General features: G+C 39.2%; 1 protein-coding gene across 4 annotated transcripts in view; it reads right to left on the reverse strand.

Moving 5' to 3' along the window:
• The window catches only part of ampd2a (adenosine monophosphate deaminase 2a), a 32,107-nt gene that overhangs the window by 4,733 nt on the left and 8,286 nt on the right, over positions 1–19,088 (reverse strand). For 2 of the 4 annotated variants that reach the window (XM_071495502.1, XM_071495500.1), the window contains 14 exons: positions 7,657–7,787; positions 6,927–7,057; positions 6,266–6,334; positions 4,950–5,061; positions 4,645–4,831; positions 3,984–4,125; positions 3,797–3,886; positions 3,562–3,691; positions 2,993–3,187; positions 2,732–2,863; positions 2,479–2,642; positions 1,149–1,275; positions 888–1,051; positions 627–747 (listed from right to left, as the gene is read on the reverse strand). In XM_071495502.1, the coding sequence (XP_071351603.1) occupies positions 627–747; positions 888–1,051; positions 1,149–1,275; positions 2,479–2,642; positions 2,732–2,863; positions 2,993–3,187; positions 3,562–3,691; positions 3,797–3,886; positions 3,984–4,125; positions 4,645–4,831; positions 4,950–5,061; positions 6,266–6,334; positions 6,927–7,057; positions 7,657–7,787 (1,895 nt within the window). Of the gene's footprint in view, positions 1–626; positions 748–887; positions 1,052–1,148; positions 1,276–2,478; positions 2,643–2,731; positions 2,864–2,992; positions 3,188–3,561; positions 3,692–3,796; positions 3,887–3,983; positions 4,126–4,644; positions 4,832–4,949; positions 5,062–6,265; positions 6,335–6,926; positions 7,058–7,656; positions 7,788–14,712; positions 14,853–19,088 lie in introns of those variants that run through there. The other 2 variants (XM_071495503.1, XM_071495501.1) reach the window with 2 other exon arrangements.

Genomic DNA, 19,088 nt, shown 5'->3' on the forward strand with positions numbered 1-19,088 from the left:
CATCCCACAGGGGACACAGGACTATCACCAGAACGTTGGTCTGCTTTTATATGATTGTTTAGATGATTTTTTAACAGTTTTATTATGTAATGTTTTTGTCTCTGATATTATTCTGTGGGTATTTGTATGTTTGAGTTTTTGTAATCAGCCTCGGTTAATTAGGATGGGAGCATGGCAATTTTCATGTTCATGTGTTTGTGGATGAGCAAGCTGAATCTTGAACCTCTTTGTAATTTCACCAGTGAAGCCAGGGGGACCCAAGAATAAAAAGAAGCTGCACTAAACATAATTTAGTCCAATCCAATTAAATTATTACTAAAAACAGGAGTAATAAAGGAGTAAATGGAGTAATAACTTGGAGTAATAAAGGAGTCTATGTACGGCTCACTGTAGTAGTATTTAAAATTCCAGTGTTCTTGATAATGTGTTTATCCATTTTATGACATACAACACTCACACATTAAAATACAAGGTCTGCAAAAAGGAAAAATTCAATAAACATGAAAGCTTTCCAAATTAGCTTGAGAACCTATTTTAAATGTTACACAGAAAAAATGTGTAAAAATCAACATGTCAAAAGCCAAACATTTCTACTGTAGCAACAATCAAGTGTGTCCCATCCTGACCTTTCTGAGCAGCAGCCCATGGGAGATGTTCTCTGATAACATGAAACCTGACACCAGGTGGTGGATCGGCCCCGCCTCCCCACAGTGAGGTCGCAGGACAAATGTATGGAAGCCTCGCCGCCTGTGTCAGACAAAGGACAAAATTAAAATCTCATGTATTTTTGTTTTGTGTTTTTTTTTCCTGAATGGTTATGTGTTTCAATGAATGAATGTGAATAACAGGATTTTTGTGCATAATATATGTGTCCAGCTGGCCCATACCTTCGCAAGTGGTTGAGCACAGTCATGTTGGCGTAAGTGTAGTAGAGGTAGTAGGAGTAGGGTGGGTTGTCTTCTTCTGTCCAGTTGGCTGGCAGCGGACTGTCAAGGTTGAAAATGTGGTGCTCAGGTTTGGACTCATCGTCCACGCTGTCAAAACCCACCACCTATGAACACATATGCAACACACAACAAAATCAACAGTCAGTTTCTTTGAATGTTAATCATCAGGACAATCTTGATTTCTTGTGACATGATGCTCACATGTTCTAGGAAGAGGTGCAGCTCAGGATGACTGCGGGGGTTGATCGTGACTTCGAACAGAGGTAAGAAGATATTCTCCAACATCTCCTGGAAATTAGCCAGCTGCTTCTTTGTGTGGTACACATCACTGGAGAGGTGGTGATTGGACAGGGACAATTGTTGTTATCTCAGACATGATTATTATTTGTTCTGTAAAAATGATAATTATTTCATTTCTGATGTAGATTTTATTGCAGAAGCTGGAACCATCACGCTAGTTAAAAAATAGTTATAGTTACCACCACAAAGGAGGTTATGTTTTCACCTGTGTATGTTTGTTGGTTTGTTTGCTGGTCAGCAGGATTAAGCAAAAAGTACAGAACTAATTTGCACCAAACGTTGTGGAAAAATGGGGCATGGGCTATGGAAGAACCCATTACATTTCAGTGTGGATCCTGGAATTTTTTCATTACTTTCCTACACATTGTGAGATCAGGCATTTTTTCGAAATTTTCATCAATTTCTCAGGAGTTAATTTATGGGTGGAAAAAATCATATTTATGGTGTTGACATCTATGAGTTTGTAGAATTTGGTGCAGATCCAGATCACAATCCAGATCTGGTGGAAGAAAATACTGACTCTGCATTACACAGAGTTGTATTTACTAATAATAGTAAGGAACAGTGTATATGGCACCAGCAGCATTTAGGAATGCTTACATCAGTAATAAAATTACACAATAACAATAACAGTTGCGACATAGCAATGAATTGTGTAATGCTGATGTCCTCATTTCACACAACAGGTAATAAAACCATAAGGCTATCTTACGCAAGGATTAAAGACAATAAATAACTAAAGCTGCACTTAAGAAGAAAAGATGTGTAGGATTGTTTGCACTATGTGTTCCATTCTAGTCGCTTGTATTTTGGCCTCCTTTCTCTTGAATAAGCTGGAATCAGGTAGGCCGGAGAGGGTTTCTTATACACATCCGTTCACTTATACAGGAACATAACCACACACAACACACAGGCTGTATCATGTCACCACAACTGTCATTGCATTGAACTAACTGATTCCTCTTAGTTTGTTCTCTAGCTACAAGTTTGTGTGTTCGATCAACATTTACTAAACAGTAACACGGATCAGCAACACCAGAAAAAGGACCTTCAATCTTGATATATAGGAATGAGTAAGTGTCCTCAGACAAGCACTGCAAAACACACCTGCTACATAAACCTGTTGTTGCATACTATTTGTAAGAAGTGCTTATTCTGACCAAATTCAGCCCTCAGGGTTAAATTCAGTACACCTGAGCTACAAGATAAAGCAAGCTGTGGGATAACTTACAACAGACGTGGCACCTGGATAAGCCAGCGCACGTTATCGGAGTACACAAGGTGTTTGACGGCCCACTGAGCCAGCTTGTCCCATTCATCTCGGGAACGGCCATAGATGGACAGACGTAGCTCAGAGTTCTGGTACTTGCTCTCCTCCAAGTCAAACATCACCTCCTGGAGAAATGAAGACAGGAGATTCTGATGTACCGGTTTGTAAAATTATTTGGATTAGTAAAAAAAAGACAAATTATGTTTTTTCACACCTTGACTATATGTGCGAAGTATTTTCCTTCAACGTGGTTGTCAGTCTTGATGAAAATCTCTCTGAGGATGGATTCTCCAATGGGGTTGTATTTGGCATTGAACTTGTCAAACCGATGGAACGTGTTACGGTCCTGATTAGCAAGAGAAACAAGTAAATCTAAATTGTATCTCCACATGTATTCACCTGCATTTCTTTGCACATAATATCTTAAACTAATATAATTTTTTTGCCATTTTGTACTGCTGCTCCCATTTCTTACCGCATGCATGTCGAGAGTGTCAACACTCAGGTCGAAGGCTGTCAGGTTCATGCTCTCAAACACCTCTTTGAGGGTCTGACCCCGGCCACGCTCAATGTGAACGATCTCCTCAGGATATTTTTTCATGGCTCTCTTGATGAATCGCAGCAGGTGCTTCTGGTTCATGCAGGATGATGCATGTATGTGTGTGTCCACCTTGAGTCAGCACAGAACAGAACAAGAACAACAAAGATACTTCTTATATCACCGAGTGTTGTAGAGTAGTGTTTTCTGTAGATTTTTGTTGATGTGAGTGGCAGAAATAACCTTGTATCTATGCCAACTCAAATCTGGATCACAGCAGGATCAGTACCACTGGGTGTTATTATTTCAATGTCTCATTCAACTGATTACATCACAATATATCACAGTAAAGGTGTGGTTCAGTTGGAGGAGGCTTAGCAATAAGGTTACATAAATAATTTTAACTTTTGTAGTTGTGGGAATGTTGTAGTCAAGGATGTTATCAAAAGTAGTAGTGATGGATCAACTAGTTAAGCCAGCAGCAGCTGCCGTTTGTTTACTCTTGCCTTTCGTATATTGTAGAAGTCTCTATGAGGAACCTTCTTCTGAGCTGCTAGCTCCTTCATCTCATTCAGGAGGATGTGCATCTGGAATTTAGAGCTTAGGTACTGTAGGCGGCGGTAGCAGAAGGACTTCCTGTGAACACCATACAGAAGACACAGAGAGATTTTTCTTTTAAAGTATACACTGAGCTAAAAAAATTTGACATTTGAGGAACCATGCTGTCAAAGAAACACTCACACTGGCCCGTTGATGATGAGGGCCATCATAACATTCATGTCTGCAATATACTCCTTCAGGTCAGGATACGGCAGGTCCAGTTCTGTGCTTCTGAATAGGAAGACACAATAGAAGTTTTACAAACAGGGTCAGAAACCTTTTTTTTTTTTTTTAATAAATGTGTCGTTCCACAGGTACAAAGACATACTTGTCCATGTTGTTATTCTTGGTGTAGACATGAACTACTCCATCCACCATCTTGCACCCATAACCTGTGTCTGGCGGCATATTCTTGGGGTCCTGATTGTCATAGGGGTGTGTCTCTGAAACAGGTGGGTGGACAGGGGCATCTGGGAAAACAGGGTGTGGATATTAATCAATTTTTCCGCATTGGAACAAATATTAACAAAGATACAGAAACTGCTGGGGTGAAAGAGACCAGGTAGTAAGTGTCTGCATCTCCTGTGTTTTTATGTTGTCTTTGAATTTTGAAGTTTTGAATCAGGCCAGCTTAATTAAAGATTAAGCTTAATTAAAAAAACATTTAAAACCAGCTGAGCTGAGTTTTTCACATTCACTTTGTTGTTTAGTGTTTTTGCCAACACAGTGTGCATGTGGCTTCTGTTTTGATAATAAGCAAATGTTTAAACAGGTACCTCACATAAGACACAAATCTTTTGTTATGATGAAGAGGAAAACTGCAGAGCACAGACAGACTAAAGTCCAAAGACACTCTACTGTCTGGTTCTTAGGGGCAAAAGCCTTCATCTAGTGGTTCTGTGCTTTTTTATAAACAATCTCTCACTGCCATTTCTGCCCTGTTGTGACAAAATATGTGTTGCACCCTTATCCTGTATCAGTTGGCATACCAGCATCTACTGGGGTCTCCGCTATGTCATCATAAACTCTCAGATCCAGAGGCTTCATCCCGAGTTCCTGTAAGGCGTGAGCTGTGGTCTTACAAAAGTTCTGCATGGATCGGTTTATGTATTTCTCCCGAATGAATAACGCCTTCACCACACACTTAGCAGCATCAACCAGGTCAGTGAAAGGCACCTGCAGAGATATCAACCCATGGTCATGAGAATGGGTGCAAATTTATTGGGGCATTGATTTGACTGTCTGTAAGAAAACACGAATGTCATATGAAAGTAATTCAATGAAAGATCCTCACCCCACACTTTTCTTCTCCGGATATTGAGACCCGCTGGTACTCCCGCTCCATTGGCATTTCCCTCTCCTGAAAGCCATCATCAACCGTGTCCACACTCTGCTCCTTCATTAACCTTAAAAGAGTTAGGCAGAGAAATGTAGAATGTAAAACAAGAGGAAGGTAGACATTAGGAATGAGGACACAAAGAGATGGAAAACATGTGGAGGTAAGGAGGAAGTTTGGCAGAAAAGCAAATTTCCTATCCAGCAGATTCTTTCAGGTGCGAGTGAAAAGTTACCTGTAAGGATTTCAGTGGTTAGTGGTCCAGGAGACTTGAACCACTGACTTAAATTCACAATAATGAAGTTTGATTATGTTCCTGGGAACATTTAATGCCTTTTAAATGTAGACTCTTTTCCAGGTATGTTCCAAGTAGAACACAGTTGTATCTCAGAGGTCTTTGGAGAGTTCTTTGGACGTATATAGATATATTGTCAACTGTGGGACCTTGACTAATGTAGAAATGTAAATGATGTCTAGTGAACTTAAATTGCCACATGAGTTCTCTAACCAAGTTCTGGACACATCTCAGGAACGCTTTAAGACGAAAAGATGCGTCTAAACTCAGTCAAGGGTATTAAAGCAAAAACATACTGTGTATAATTAACTATTTCTGTTAACTGTGTGTCAGTTAAAATACATCTGCAATCATCTGGAAAAAAATCCTACTTAATCATTGTGGGGTACTGGGGTTATGAAAATGTCTTTTTCAATCAAATCAACAAAAAATATATTTTTTTAAAGTCACTGTACAATTAGGGTAACATCTGCTAAGATGTACCCATATTATAAACTTCAGTGGGTAACCTACAGACCAGCGCTGTGAGAATGTCTCATGGTTCATACAGGAGGTATCAGTTTCATCAAGATAACACAGAAAGTCATATCTTGGTTAGGGGGAGAGGACTTAAATCAAGATTGATGGAATATGCAAATGAAGTTGCAAAATTTAGCTTTTGTCCAGACTTAAGAGACTTGTTTTTAGAGAGTATAAAGCAAAGCAAACAAGATACCCATTTGAACATTCATCAAGTCACCAGCAGGGGGAAGATGTGGTCCATCTCAATATGCTGATAATCTCTCTCAGTGGTTCTGGAGAAAAGTACTTACACCAGATAAATATATAACACTGGTGAATACTAAACAGGCAGGTAAGTAGTTGCAATGCATACTTCTAAGAGTACAAGGAAGCAAAAGAGAGATGAATTCAAAGAAAATGAAGAACAACAGAGAAAGTCACTACACAAAACATACATAATGAGGCAGAGCTCACTCACTCTAGGTCTGCCGCACTGTCGATTTTCATGAAGTCCTGTTTGGCGCGGAGTAAGATCTCTGGCTCAAGCCTTGGGGTGATATGCAGCGGCGCAGTATAGTGTGGGCAAGGTGGGGAGCAGATGGGCATCAGAGGTAGTGAGAAGAAATTAAGCACACAAAGGGAGAGAGACCAAATATATGCAAGAGCACAAACATGAACACACACTCACACAAGCATTAACACATACTCACACACATATAACAAAAGCCTTAGGTATTAAGTGATCAAGGTGATTGACACAGAAGAATATCACCAGTTAGTAGTGATAAACCATGACTGGTAAACAGGGGCTTGCAGAGGACACATCAGATAACCACCCGAATGATTGGCTTAGTGGTGTAGATAGCCACAGACCCAGGCAACCGAGACAGAACACACCTCCTCATAAAAGTTTGTGTAGAAGAAGAATGAACATCAGGACAGGTGCTATCTGCTGGCTAACCCAGTTAGCTGATTGCCAGGGTTAGTTAGTCCACAAACTGGCATGTTGGAAGCATGGGTGCATGGGGGAAAGCAAGACTGTGTGTAAAAAAGGTGAGGGGCGGAGGGAGAGCTATGTCTGCGCGAGGTCATGTTTATTCAACAGGTTTTGTGTGTGTGATGTGTTTGTATTTCCTCACTTAATGTCCTGGCTGATTTGCCTCTCTAGGCGGTGCCGCCGCTCCTCCAGCTGTTCGATAGGGCTGTCCTCTGGGAACTCATAAGGAGCGCTTCGCATCTCGCTCTCTGCCATGCTGCGTGTGAACAGCTCCTGTTGGAAACATAACTTACACCATTTAACAGGTCTATTTCCATGCATATGGATATATGGAAGACACTGAAACTTACACAAAACCACCTGTTCAAATAAAGCCTTGAATGCCAGATACTGAACTGGTTTCTGATGTTTTATACACTTCAGTCATTATTTTGGATTTTACAATTTGGAGTTTTCCTGTAGTCAATCAATAAACCATTATTATAATTATTATAATCAATAAACCAATATTAGTATTAGTATGTATCTTGTTGTGTATTGAAAGCTGAAATTATTAACAATAATCAAAACAGAGGCCACTGGGATGACAGACAGTTTATTTGTTAACAGCTTTATCATGATTTAATAAAGTGATTTTCAAATTGCCAACTTTATTTTCATAATCAGAAAATTCAAACAAATACCAGTAACAGCTGATTAAAATAGCTGACAGGCTATAAAACTGATAAAACTGACTTTTAAATTAATTAATGTTGCACCTGGTTTATTTTGACTAGCTGTGTCTAGACGTTCTAATGTAATCATGGCTCATGGTGTTTCTGTTTCTCTGGGTTTACTGTTTAGAAACAATCTGTCTGATTTTCAGTTCTTACCTCAGCAATCTCTTTGTACTTTTCTTCCATGGATGTTCGCAGGTCAATTGGGTAGTGTGTGAGAGAAACAGGCGTCCCTGGGAGGGATCGCTGAGGCCTGAGGGGCTTGGGCCCAGATGCACCACACAGATCTGTAAGCAGACACAGAGTTGTAGTATGTGATAGTAACACATGGAGTCTCCATGATGTCAAAATCAGAAATGATTCATTATAGAGTATTCACTTTCAGATCCTGTGCCCAGTAAAGACAGCGGCAATGGATGATAATTAACAAGTAACAACCTGCAAAACATGAGCTTTTTGAACACAATTACAGCAACATCTACACATCTGCCAGCATTCAAACATAAAACAGCCATAAACTGGCAAAAGGCTGAAAAGCCAGAGTGCAGAACAGTTATGCATTCATAGTGTTTTAATGTTTTTGGGACTCCCTGAAAAAGATGTAATGTGACACTGCTGTCTTCTGTAAAAAGTAAGTTGAACAGGGATCTCTTACTGAATAATATGTTTTGAGTAGGTTCCCTTTGGAAACTAGCTTGAACTTTACCACTCCAACTATATTTTTGTTAAAATTGCTCAAATAAATGTTGGTAAAGTAACCGTACTTCCAGTTAAGTAACACATTCTAGAAATCTTTCACTACAGTATGACGCATGGTGTCTATGGAAAATAACTATATGAATATTGTCAGGTAAAAGTTGGCACACAAAATCTATGTGATGGGCGTGCGTGCTAGAGCAAAGAGTTGTTGGAATGATAAGGCCCGGAGGGGTGTTCCAGAAAGCTGGTTTAACCATCTCTGACTCCAACACTGAGCTCTAGTTGATGAACACTGAGAAGAGTATTTCAGAGTTTTCGTTTCCAGATCAGCTGATCAGAGTTAGTTCAATCAAGTATGTTCACTCTGAGTTAAACATCTACATAAGGAATATAAAAAGCCATCATCAATGGAGCTCTGATTTCTACAATTTACAATCCCCCAAAATAAAGAGCATTTAATTCAGTGGAGAGAGACAGAATGGTAATGTGTGTCATTTATCTTTAAAGTAGGAGTGAAAGAATAAATAAGTTAAAACTACTCAGCTATATCTTGTCCAGCGTCGTTTACTAGACCACATTATTTAGCTTTTATTTCCTTAATGGATGTAAAGTGCTGGAATCTACTGTTTGTTAGATTAAATGTTTAAATATATTTATTCAGCTGTAACTAAGTATAGCTGCATTTTGTCTATTTTACATTTAAAAATTGCTCTACAGCATTTAATGAAAATATTTCAACATGTAGTAAATTCATAGGCATATATAACTGAAATGGTGGTAAAACAAGTTCAGACCTAAGCTGTCTATATTCAAAAACTCACTTTTAAACTACATTCACTCAAGTTAAATGTTAATGTATTTTCAGCTGCACTACTGTCATTCTCACCCAGAAATATCACACATATGGCACACACACACACACACACACACACACACACACACACACTGTATAAATATGTTTTTTTTTCTTCCCACAACTAACAGGCCAAAGGCTGGCTATCAAGAGAAAACCGGTGTTCTCATTATTGAGCAATCTTTGGACTGGAATTTCATTTGTTTCCTTTCTTCAGCTTCATGAACACATTAACCCATTTTTCTTATATCTAAACAGAAGACATCAAAGATAAAGAGATTGGCTGCAAATACTGAACAGTCAGCCAGAAGTTAAACAAAGTCAAATAGGGCATAACTATGATTATCTCTGAAGCTCTGGTGACAGTGGCCACGGCTGTAATCTGTGACAGAGCATGAAAATCCTTGTAAAATGTCCAAGAACAGAAGCCAGCTTAAGACAGGACAGCTGTACCAGCAGATACTGTGTCACTTCAATCACACATGAGCATGCACACACTTGATAAAGACTTGCCCAGACACACATGCAGACGTTGACACATGCGTAAACACACCTGAGAGTGACACAGAGGGGCCTTCCCCACTCTAGACCTGCTGGAAACAGATGACCAGCTCCACTCCAGACTAAACCAAACACAATAGAGGAGAACTACCAAAAGATCATCAAAAGAAACATTTGTCTCCTAAGACTGAGCTACGCTGAGAAAAATAAAGTTTATTGATGTCTGTGCACTTTCTAATCACGACAGAAGCCATAAATGTAAATTAAAGAGAGTTATAATTTAAAGATTACCATAGTTACAGTATGTGCACACACAGTAATTTATTCACTCATAGTAAGTCTATAGCTTTGAGACTGGTGTGCTCTCTCTCTATAATTGGTGTCATTATTGATGCTGTGTTTGGCCTGTGACTATTAGTCTCTGCCATCTGCTGTCCAGCTCCAAGGCTGTGGAGTTAGGAATGGGGAGGGTAACTCTCCTCAGGATAATACTGGCATTACACTGTCAAATATTTCAATATTGCACAGACAAGTTTTAAAAAGATGCGAGTATCATGATCTGACAATCATATGCTAAAGAAAATAAAACAGTGATTGAACATACGTCTAACTAATACTGGGTTTTTAAGAGAAATATGTCTTAAAAAGTGATAAAGATTTCTCAGTCAATATTCCATTTTTTACATGAACACATAACGTGAGCAAACCTTTTTGATAAGAAATTACATTTTTTTAAAATACATTATGGCAATACTGTTGCTACATTAACAGATCCTTCACATTTCTGTACTAACACTTCTTTCTATTTACTGATAAATATACTCAGATACTGATATATGTGCAGTAAGACAATATCAGCTGATCTATCACCCTTTCAGATTTATCAGTGAGGGTCTATACACATGGTTATATACTGAGTGCACACGAGTGTGGATATAAGGAAGATGTGCATTTTCACATGGAGAAACAGATGACTTCAAGTATACAGCCGCACACACAAACATAGTTGTTCCCAGTATAGTATCCATGTAATCCCCTGGCCTTTCCAGCACAGATGACTCTTAATCCAGCACCCCCAACTCTATTTATCTCAGTGACATCATTGCAGTGGGGTGCACAAACCTTCCACAGACTTCTACACAAGTAAATACAACAAAACTGAGACAAACTAAGCAGACTACAAAATTATAAAGGAAAGAAAAGCAAAGAAAGAAACTCGGAACAGCCAAAACTCTCTGCTGGTTTTGGCAGCTATTGGCTCTGCACTGTGATACATCTTGTAAAAGTCACCCACCATGCAACAAAAACAAGAAAAACACAGCCAAGAGCCAACCATCAAAGCTACAACAGGAGCATTAACAACTATATGATGGAAAAGTCATAAAAGCTTGTGTGAATCAATCAGTTCATTTTTACTTTGAAATATTTCTCCAATAGCGAGCAGGTAGATGAAAATTGAGCTAATGATTTCACTTGACTGTGTTATACCTGAAATTTACTGAACAACACTAAAGATGCATGTCTCTGATGTTTGAGGAATACCCCTGTGCTATGAAAGAGACATGATGGGGTGAAAACATAGAAAAGACTTTGGTCAAAGTTTAGTCTGTGCAACTCGTGTGAAAGAGGGAGTTCATCAATCAATATCAATCACTCAAAACCTTATCTTGTGTAACCTCATTTCCTCTTTTTGGTTTATATTTCTATGAAGCTTTGACGTAACAACTTTTGGTCTTGGTCTCAAACCACTGTGCAGATCCAGGTTGCATGAGAATGTGCTTTGTCACACAAGCTGGCCAAGAAACCTACGTTCTAGCCTCACCTCAAACATGCTAATTACTGTGTGCGTATGCCGATCTATTTTAGAATGAAATGATTCAGCCCTTCCATCTTCATGTAGCCACTGTGAGTTAATTTCTTAGACCTGTGAGTAATATTGACAAAGCTCTGCATCTCAGCTTTCTTTCACATCCCTGAGACCTGAGTCTGCACACCACCCACATATACTACCCACCTGTTTTTTTTAACCCTACCACAGAGACAGTCATCTAGCATTTGTGGTGCTGCCTCTGCTCCATAAGGATCAATACAATCCTTCCAGTCTGTCTCGTTCTCCCTAACCCTCAGCCAAAAGCAGCAGCAGGCCTGTTTTGACAGGGCCATTCTAGTTCATATACTACAGAAGTCAAATAAAACATTTTACAGTATTACTATGAAAATATTCCATGATCAGAATAATCTATAGAAATCTGATAACTTTTATTTTCTCTAATATGCTGTAAAGTGCATTCTAACAACAAAACAACTGTATTTGCACCAAGAACCATAAGCCCCACATTTTTACCAAAATGTCCCCACCAGGCCTACTGGCTGAGCCATTTACTGTGATGATAAACTCATATCCAGAGAGTTAATTAAATTTAGAGTCAGTTATGTCTTCTGGACTTGTAGTCTCCCAGTTTAATTTCTACATTTATTCTGTCTTTCTCTGTAACTGATGAGCACTTCTGTCAAGTAATTAGTATTCTTACTTATTTAAATCACCAAATTACAAACTGCATGACAGTCTGCTAAAAACAGTCCTTGTTGTTACACAACTATTCTTAATGCAGCGTCAAGGAAACAGTTTTCACCACAATAACAACAGCCAAGGTAACTGGCATTTTGGTGACTACATCTGGCCTTGCACTGCCTCATCTGCATGGATCACAACTTGTTGCAACCCTCCTGCAGTGTTGTGCAGCGTACACAAATACCAAAGGAACGGGCAGAGTACTTCTTCAAATCAGAAGAATACCAACATGTTGTCGAATTCCTTGCTCTGCTCTTTGCACCACCACAACTACTGGAGTCAATGGCATGATACAGACAGTTTAACCAGTTTGTGTCTCAAAGAAATAATTGGAAAATTATACTATTATTGTACATCCTCTTACTTGTAACTTACAAGGCCAGTCTGAAATTCCCTTTTGTCATTGTGGATTGGAAGCGCTCTAATTAGCATGGGTGTGAGTTTCAAGTTAGGTCTACAATGCATAATTGACGGTTTTCATTTTCACTAAGAAGTCTACTTGAATCTCTCCTGGTTCTAAAAAAAAACTACAGCTGTAAGGGGTTGGACATACATTGCTCTGCTCCATGCCAAATTTTACTTTGCATTAAAAGTTTAGCGCGTGTTCTGTTTTCTTTTTTTTTGTTTTGTTTGTGCTTACCTATTTTTACATTAGACACATCCTGGCGTCATGGCATACATTCATGGGTGTGTCTATAACATCTGTCTAAATGCAGAAAACTGATTCTTACTTTTTTTGCATTTGCATTTTTTATGTAGCTAGAGCACTTTAACTATTACTGTAAATATGTCTTTTCCCCTGCAGCAAGAGGCAACCAATGTGCACATGCCTCTGCACCTGACAGGTGTGTGTGTAAGCACACTGAGTATTAGTTGATATGATAATAACAATATTAAAAACTGATGTCAGTATATCACGATCTGGCAAATGAATGCAAAATCACATAAAAAATAAAATAAAATAAAATAATCAGACTGTAAATCATTTGTGTTCCACTTTGACACATGGCTTCATACGTGTCAAAAGAAGAACCAAATTTTTATTACTGCTTGCTCTGTTATTAGCCTTGACAACAGAAATTTGTAGAATAATAATGTGATGATTGTATCATCACAATACGATTCTGCAGAAAGTCAGTTTGTTTACGTGGATTATTCAGACATGTAAACTCCAACACAATCAGCCCATCATCAAACCATGAGAATAATCTATGAGACAAATTAATTAAATAAAGACCAACTTCATATATTTGTTCTGATATTAAACTGGACTAATGCCAGCACAAGATGAGTGATGGGCATCTTAGAATGAGAGTAACTGTTGATTGGGATAAAATATAAATACTTATACTTTTTGGTCTATTGCAACAGTGGCTCCAGTGTTTGGAGACATTTGTTTTTCTTTACACATTTCACTTTATTCCCTCAGAGGCAGAGTGATGACACACGCTTCAGATGTTCCTTAGCAACCACAGATGAGAATAAACCTCTACTTTGGGGCTTCATCTGAAAAATATATCAGTACTCAGTACTCAGCAGGCTCCGTGCAAGGGAACCAACAAGGATGATGAAATTTACCAGCGAGAAACTACTGCCTGCAATTTCACTTTATACACAGTGCAGGCATCATTTTCGTATTAGAAAAATTATATATAATAATGAAGACCCACCAAAGAGAAAAAAAGTACTCTTCGGGGCATGCAGAAAAAAAACAAACTACTCCGCAGCTTTGTATAACATAAACAGCCTTTGGGGACACAGATAAGTAACTGCCATCCCATACACCAAAACACAAACAGATGTCAGCTGTTCTCACAAAAACAAGACCCTATAAACATCAGGAAGGTCAACATGTTCAGGTGGACTTTTAAAAATGACACCCCAGCAGTTTAAACAGCAGTCTGCTCACACCATTGTCTTAATGAAGATGTCATTCAGAATACGCTATTTATTTTCTTCCACTTTCTGTGGCACCAGATCAGCAGTTGACAGTCTGCAGCAACTGTCTCTCTGGTTTACTGCACACTCCTATAGAACGTCTGGCGTATGCTGATTATGTTTTGTCAGCAAACTCACAAGAAGCTCAGTGATGAATCCACTGGGCAATGATACTGCATCATGCTAAACTTTAGCAAACAGCAGTGGGACTAGATGTCCCAAATGTTCACTCACTGCAACAGCCAGACTTTGCAATAAACCGTAGACCAAATTAAGCTTTGCAAAGATCAGCATCATAGCAAGAGACCGACCAAACAAATGCATGACGTATTTTTTTTCTTCCATCTGTTTATTGTTCCCCATGAAGAAAATCCCTCTCTCATTTCTACATTTCCTGCCGCTGTCTTCTGCAGTCTGTCAGCTTAATACAGTACACTGCAACTGTGTTTACTGGCACCTCATCTGCCACTATTAGCTTGCTAGTGCAGTATTTTAGGAGTAATTAGTACCATGCCTACAATACAACTGGTGGAAGTTCTAATACAATATTCACATGAACATGCTCTACAGTATAAGTCATGTCAAGTCTTATTTTATTGTAAAATAAAATAAGGTCCTGTTGATGATTAATCAGCATAGGTTACAATACCTCTATCTCCCTGCCTTGTCCTGCTCTCACAGTCTCCGTTACGGTCGCAGTGGCCTTGTCAGAGCTCCTGCGGGATGCTGGGACATGTAACTAGGCCTGGGACAGCCGATGTACCCTCCCCCGCTGGCACAGTGGAAGAGAGAGAATGACAGCAAAGAGAGAGAAGAGAGAGACAGGATATGCTCTCTCCTCAACACAAGCTGCTCTAATACCAGGATCTCACAATTCCCCCTCTTTTTCTCTTTTCTTTGCTTCTCCTGTTGTAACTGTCGCCACCTCCAATGTGCTGGCCAGGCAGTTTTTTCCTCTTTCCCCTGATTCTCTCTCTGCCTCTGTCTCTCAGCTGCTTCCTGAATTATACCGGGTTTTCAGAGCATAACAGCACAGCCTTCAAGCCCCCGGATTTAAATACTGGGTTGGAATATACCACGTGGCAAAAAAAGGGGAGGGACTGGGGTCAACCACTCTATGCTCTATTGTGCTGTAAAATGGAGGAGGCCCTGCATCTCTGGCCACTCCCACTTCTTCTCCACCTCCCACCTCTTATTCATAAAGACGTCTCATGACTGTAAACCTTTATATTATGTCATGATTACCAGTGTTTAAAAACAATCATTACATATCCATTCAAGACATATTTTATTGCACATAGATTCAAACATTCTGTTTTACTGTATGTAATAAAATTACTTAATCTGCACTCCTATTAATTTATTTGCATCCTATGTAGTTACAAACCCTATAGCACTGAAATATGGTCCTTTGCTTGTTGTTTTACTTTGTAACTTATTCTTACATTTTAATTTTACCTGTTTTAATTGGCTTTTACCAATTACTGCTATTATGTGCTTGATTCACTAATTGATGTTTTTATATTGATTGTGTGTATGCAAGTGAGCTCGTTTGCATGTTGCATGCCATGTTACTTTACTAATCACATGATGCCAGTGGAAGCTATTTCCCTCCTCTCTCACATGACTGCTGTATGGCACAAGGAGGGCCTGTTTGCTCTATTTTACGGTGCACAAGAAATCTGCCAAGAATCTTTTTGAGTTCAATATTTAGTGACATTTCAAAGCAACACTTAAAAGCAAAAATCATCAAGGAAATTTCCAGATGAAGGTCAAACAAATATAGGCACACAAAGAAACACACACAAGCATCGGCATGAAAGACACACAAAAGGCAGACACAAACCACACCAGGGACTGACTTCTGGACAGATCCTCATTTTCGTACAACATCATCACATTCAAATGACCCAGCTGCAACTAAACTCAAGCCAACAATATACTGTACACAAGACTGAGAGGAAACTACGATGACAATGTTGTTCTACTCGTCTGTCTCATAATTGACTTTTTCATTGTTCAATCTAACACACCCAAACTCAACACTGTGTACTAACGCAGTCTGAAAGACAGACTGAGAAAAGGATCTATTGGCATTAAGTAGCTCAGCAACTTTGAGAAATGTGAGTTTTTCTCTCCAGTTGTGTCACTGCATGATTGGTGAAATTGGCCTGCATAGTCTGTATCCCCAGATGTTTACAACTGAGAGCAAAAACAGACTAAGAGTTTATTTGACTTTTAACAGGAAAGAAAGGTTTCCTTGTCCACCCTAGAAATATCATAGATACTAACCACAATCAACACCTACCCATCGCCCACAGAGTGCGGAAAAAGTTGACCTAGATACACAATACTCATTGCTCTAGCTGTGCAACCAGAACCATGATGGGCCTAAAATGTGGTGGTCAGTGATGTTTCCACATCCTTACTGCTGTGCACTGAGTGAGTAGGACTTTTAAAGCCCAGCTGAGGTCTAACTACACCACAGCAAATCAACATCATCTATTTCAAGCTTTTTGCTTCAAAAAAAGACTTCAGTTAAAAAACTGACATCAACTTTTCCAGCAAACACAAACAGGTCAACATATGATTCAGTGTTTTACAAATGTGATTTGAGATGAATGCCACTTTTGCATTAATCTATCAGTGAATATACCTATTTTGATTTAAATACTATAAGGTTCACTATTATGGTAAAAGATGGTTAGTAAAAACTGTCTTGCAATAATTTACAAAAAACATGAAAATGCTCAATAAATAAGATATAACCAAGAACTTTAAAAGACTAGAATGCTTGTGGTGAAGGTGTAGCTGCATTTTGGAGAGCCCAAAAATTAAACATTGTTGGGAGATCCTGGTACTGTGGAAAAAAAGAATTGCTAACCTAGAGCAGTTTCATACACATAAGATTAGAATTTATGTGTCCAATTTTTGCCCCATTTTGATCCTAGCACAAGGCATATGGTTTTCCTGACAGCAAGTTAATCAACAGAAGCTCCTGCTGCACCCAAATCCAGCTCCAGCATTACTACAGCCTAAAATGACATGCGAGCTCCTCAACAACTGTTATAACGGTAATATCATGTTGTCTGTGCAGAAACTTCCTATTCATTAAAACAGATTACAGTAAAATAAAATCTTGCTGGATATAATCTTGCATTGCTAGAATAGATATCCTGTGCTAGAGGATAGTAAACAATATGACTGAAATAAACATTTGCAATTGGTTAAAATTTTTTGGTGCTGACATGGTTAAAGTGCCCCCAGAAGGGATGGTATCTTAAATTCATTCACTTACTAACAAGCCTATAGAGCAGCCTAAAAATGTCCAAAGTTTTAAAAGAAACGATATTAACATAGAGGTGTTGAACAGGGTGTGGTTGAAAGTAGCAGTTAATACCTACAGATGAGTGGTACTGTCACTTCTATCTGATAAGTTACAGCTGAAATGTAGAAGATTTTTGTGAACTGCAATATATCCTATAGTGCTTGGGTTCTTAAGCATTATATTTCCATAAACTTCAACTACTTTAAGGCATTTTTTTTCTTTGACTTTCTCTTCTGAGGACTGAAAAGGCATAAGCGATGTAAGTGATGAGTGTGTTTTCTGCCATTGGCTGTATTACTTTACAATAAAATCACAGCAAGCTGCAAAATTTGCAATTTAGTCCAGCTTCAGTCAGGTGTGAATTAAAATTTAGACTGCGTATACATGAGCCTTTGTCTTTAAATCACATTTCTCAAAGGCACTTGGAGGTTCGGTTTCTTTTTAACCTCAGCTTTTACCTCTGTTGTGTTCAACACATCTCTTTCCCACGAGACTCATCAACAGCACAAGGGAGTACCTGCACACCATTTTCACTCCCTTTCTCCCAGAGAAACACAAGAGCTGGCATTGTTGTTAAGGTCAGGCAAACCTAATTTCTAACCCTGCACAAAAATTCCCATGTGAATAAAACATTCAAACAAAAATACTCTGGGCTTCTCAGCATTCAGACTGATGCTGTGTATCCCTTTGCCAAAAGTCCACCAGGAATGTTCTAAAAAAACAGTAAATCCTCCCTGCAGCCCATCATACACAAATACATACAGAAACATACTGTATACCCATATAAACACATCTGTAGACACACACAGCCAGTGCATACACATACTGAAAGTCACACAGTCCAAAAAAGACAAATACACACACATGCACACTCCCCCCTCTGATCCTCTGTGATTATCCAGACCCCAGTCTGGTCACAATACCTCTTGCCACCTCTGTCAGTGCAGCTCTCACCATATCTGAATATAGCAAAGAGGAGCAAGTGACAGCACTGTGTCACTTGACACTGTCAACATATAACACAGAGTGCTTAGCACTGCTTGGATATCAAGAGGTTAATATCCAACTCCTGAGACTAAAGGTGTGTCAGGGATCAAAGCTGGAGGCAATAAAAACAGTGTTGCTGTGAGAAGGCTTCTGATTATACATGTCCTGATTCTATGAACTTCAGTAGAGACTCACATGTACATGCACATGGGAGCCATGCTGAGAGCAGGGACAGAGCAAAGTAGCATGCTTAACTGTACCTCTGCGATGAAATACAACCCATGATAACCATGTATATGAGCATAGTCTGTCAGCCTGCAAATCACCCTAGTGAGAAACAGTGTGTCCAGTGGGATGATGTTGAGTCTAGCTGCCCTGTGTGTGTGAGTGTGTGTATGTGTGGCGGTGGTGATTAAAAGGACAGATACGGTGGCGCTGCTGGCTATCTGGTCCCCTCCAGCAACAACAGGCCCACCTGTTGGTGTGATAGCTTTCAAGGCCTTGGTTCCTAGCCCCCCCTTTTCCAGAACTGACACATTTCCACTGTTACATGGGAAATAACTAAGCTTTCCTGGCACAAGAAAGGCGTGGAATTTTCCAATCAAACACAGAGCAAACTCAAACTCATGTCTGACTGCAGAGCAACCAAAGACCTGAGACACTGAAAACCAGCCACTTGTTTAAAACTAATGGTCTGAGTTTACACCATG

The sequence above is a fragment of the Trachinotus anak genome, unplaced genomic scaffold, assembly GCF_046630095.1.
Source record: "Trachinotus anak isolate AG129_WGS33_773 ecotype Australia unplaced genomic scaffold, CSIRO_AGI_Tana_v1 ptg000013l, whole genome shotgun sequence".
Lineage (NCBI taxonomy): Eukaryota > Metazoa > Chordata > Actinopteri > Carangiformes > Carangidae > Trachinotus > Trachinotus anak.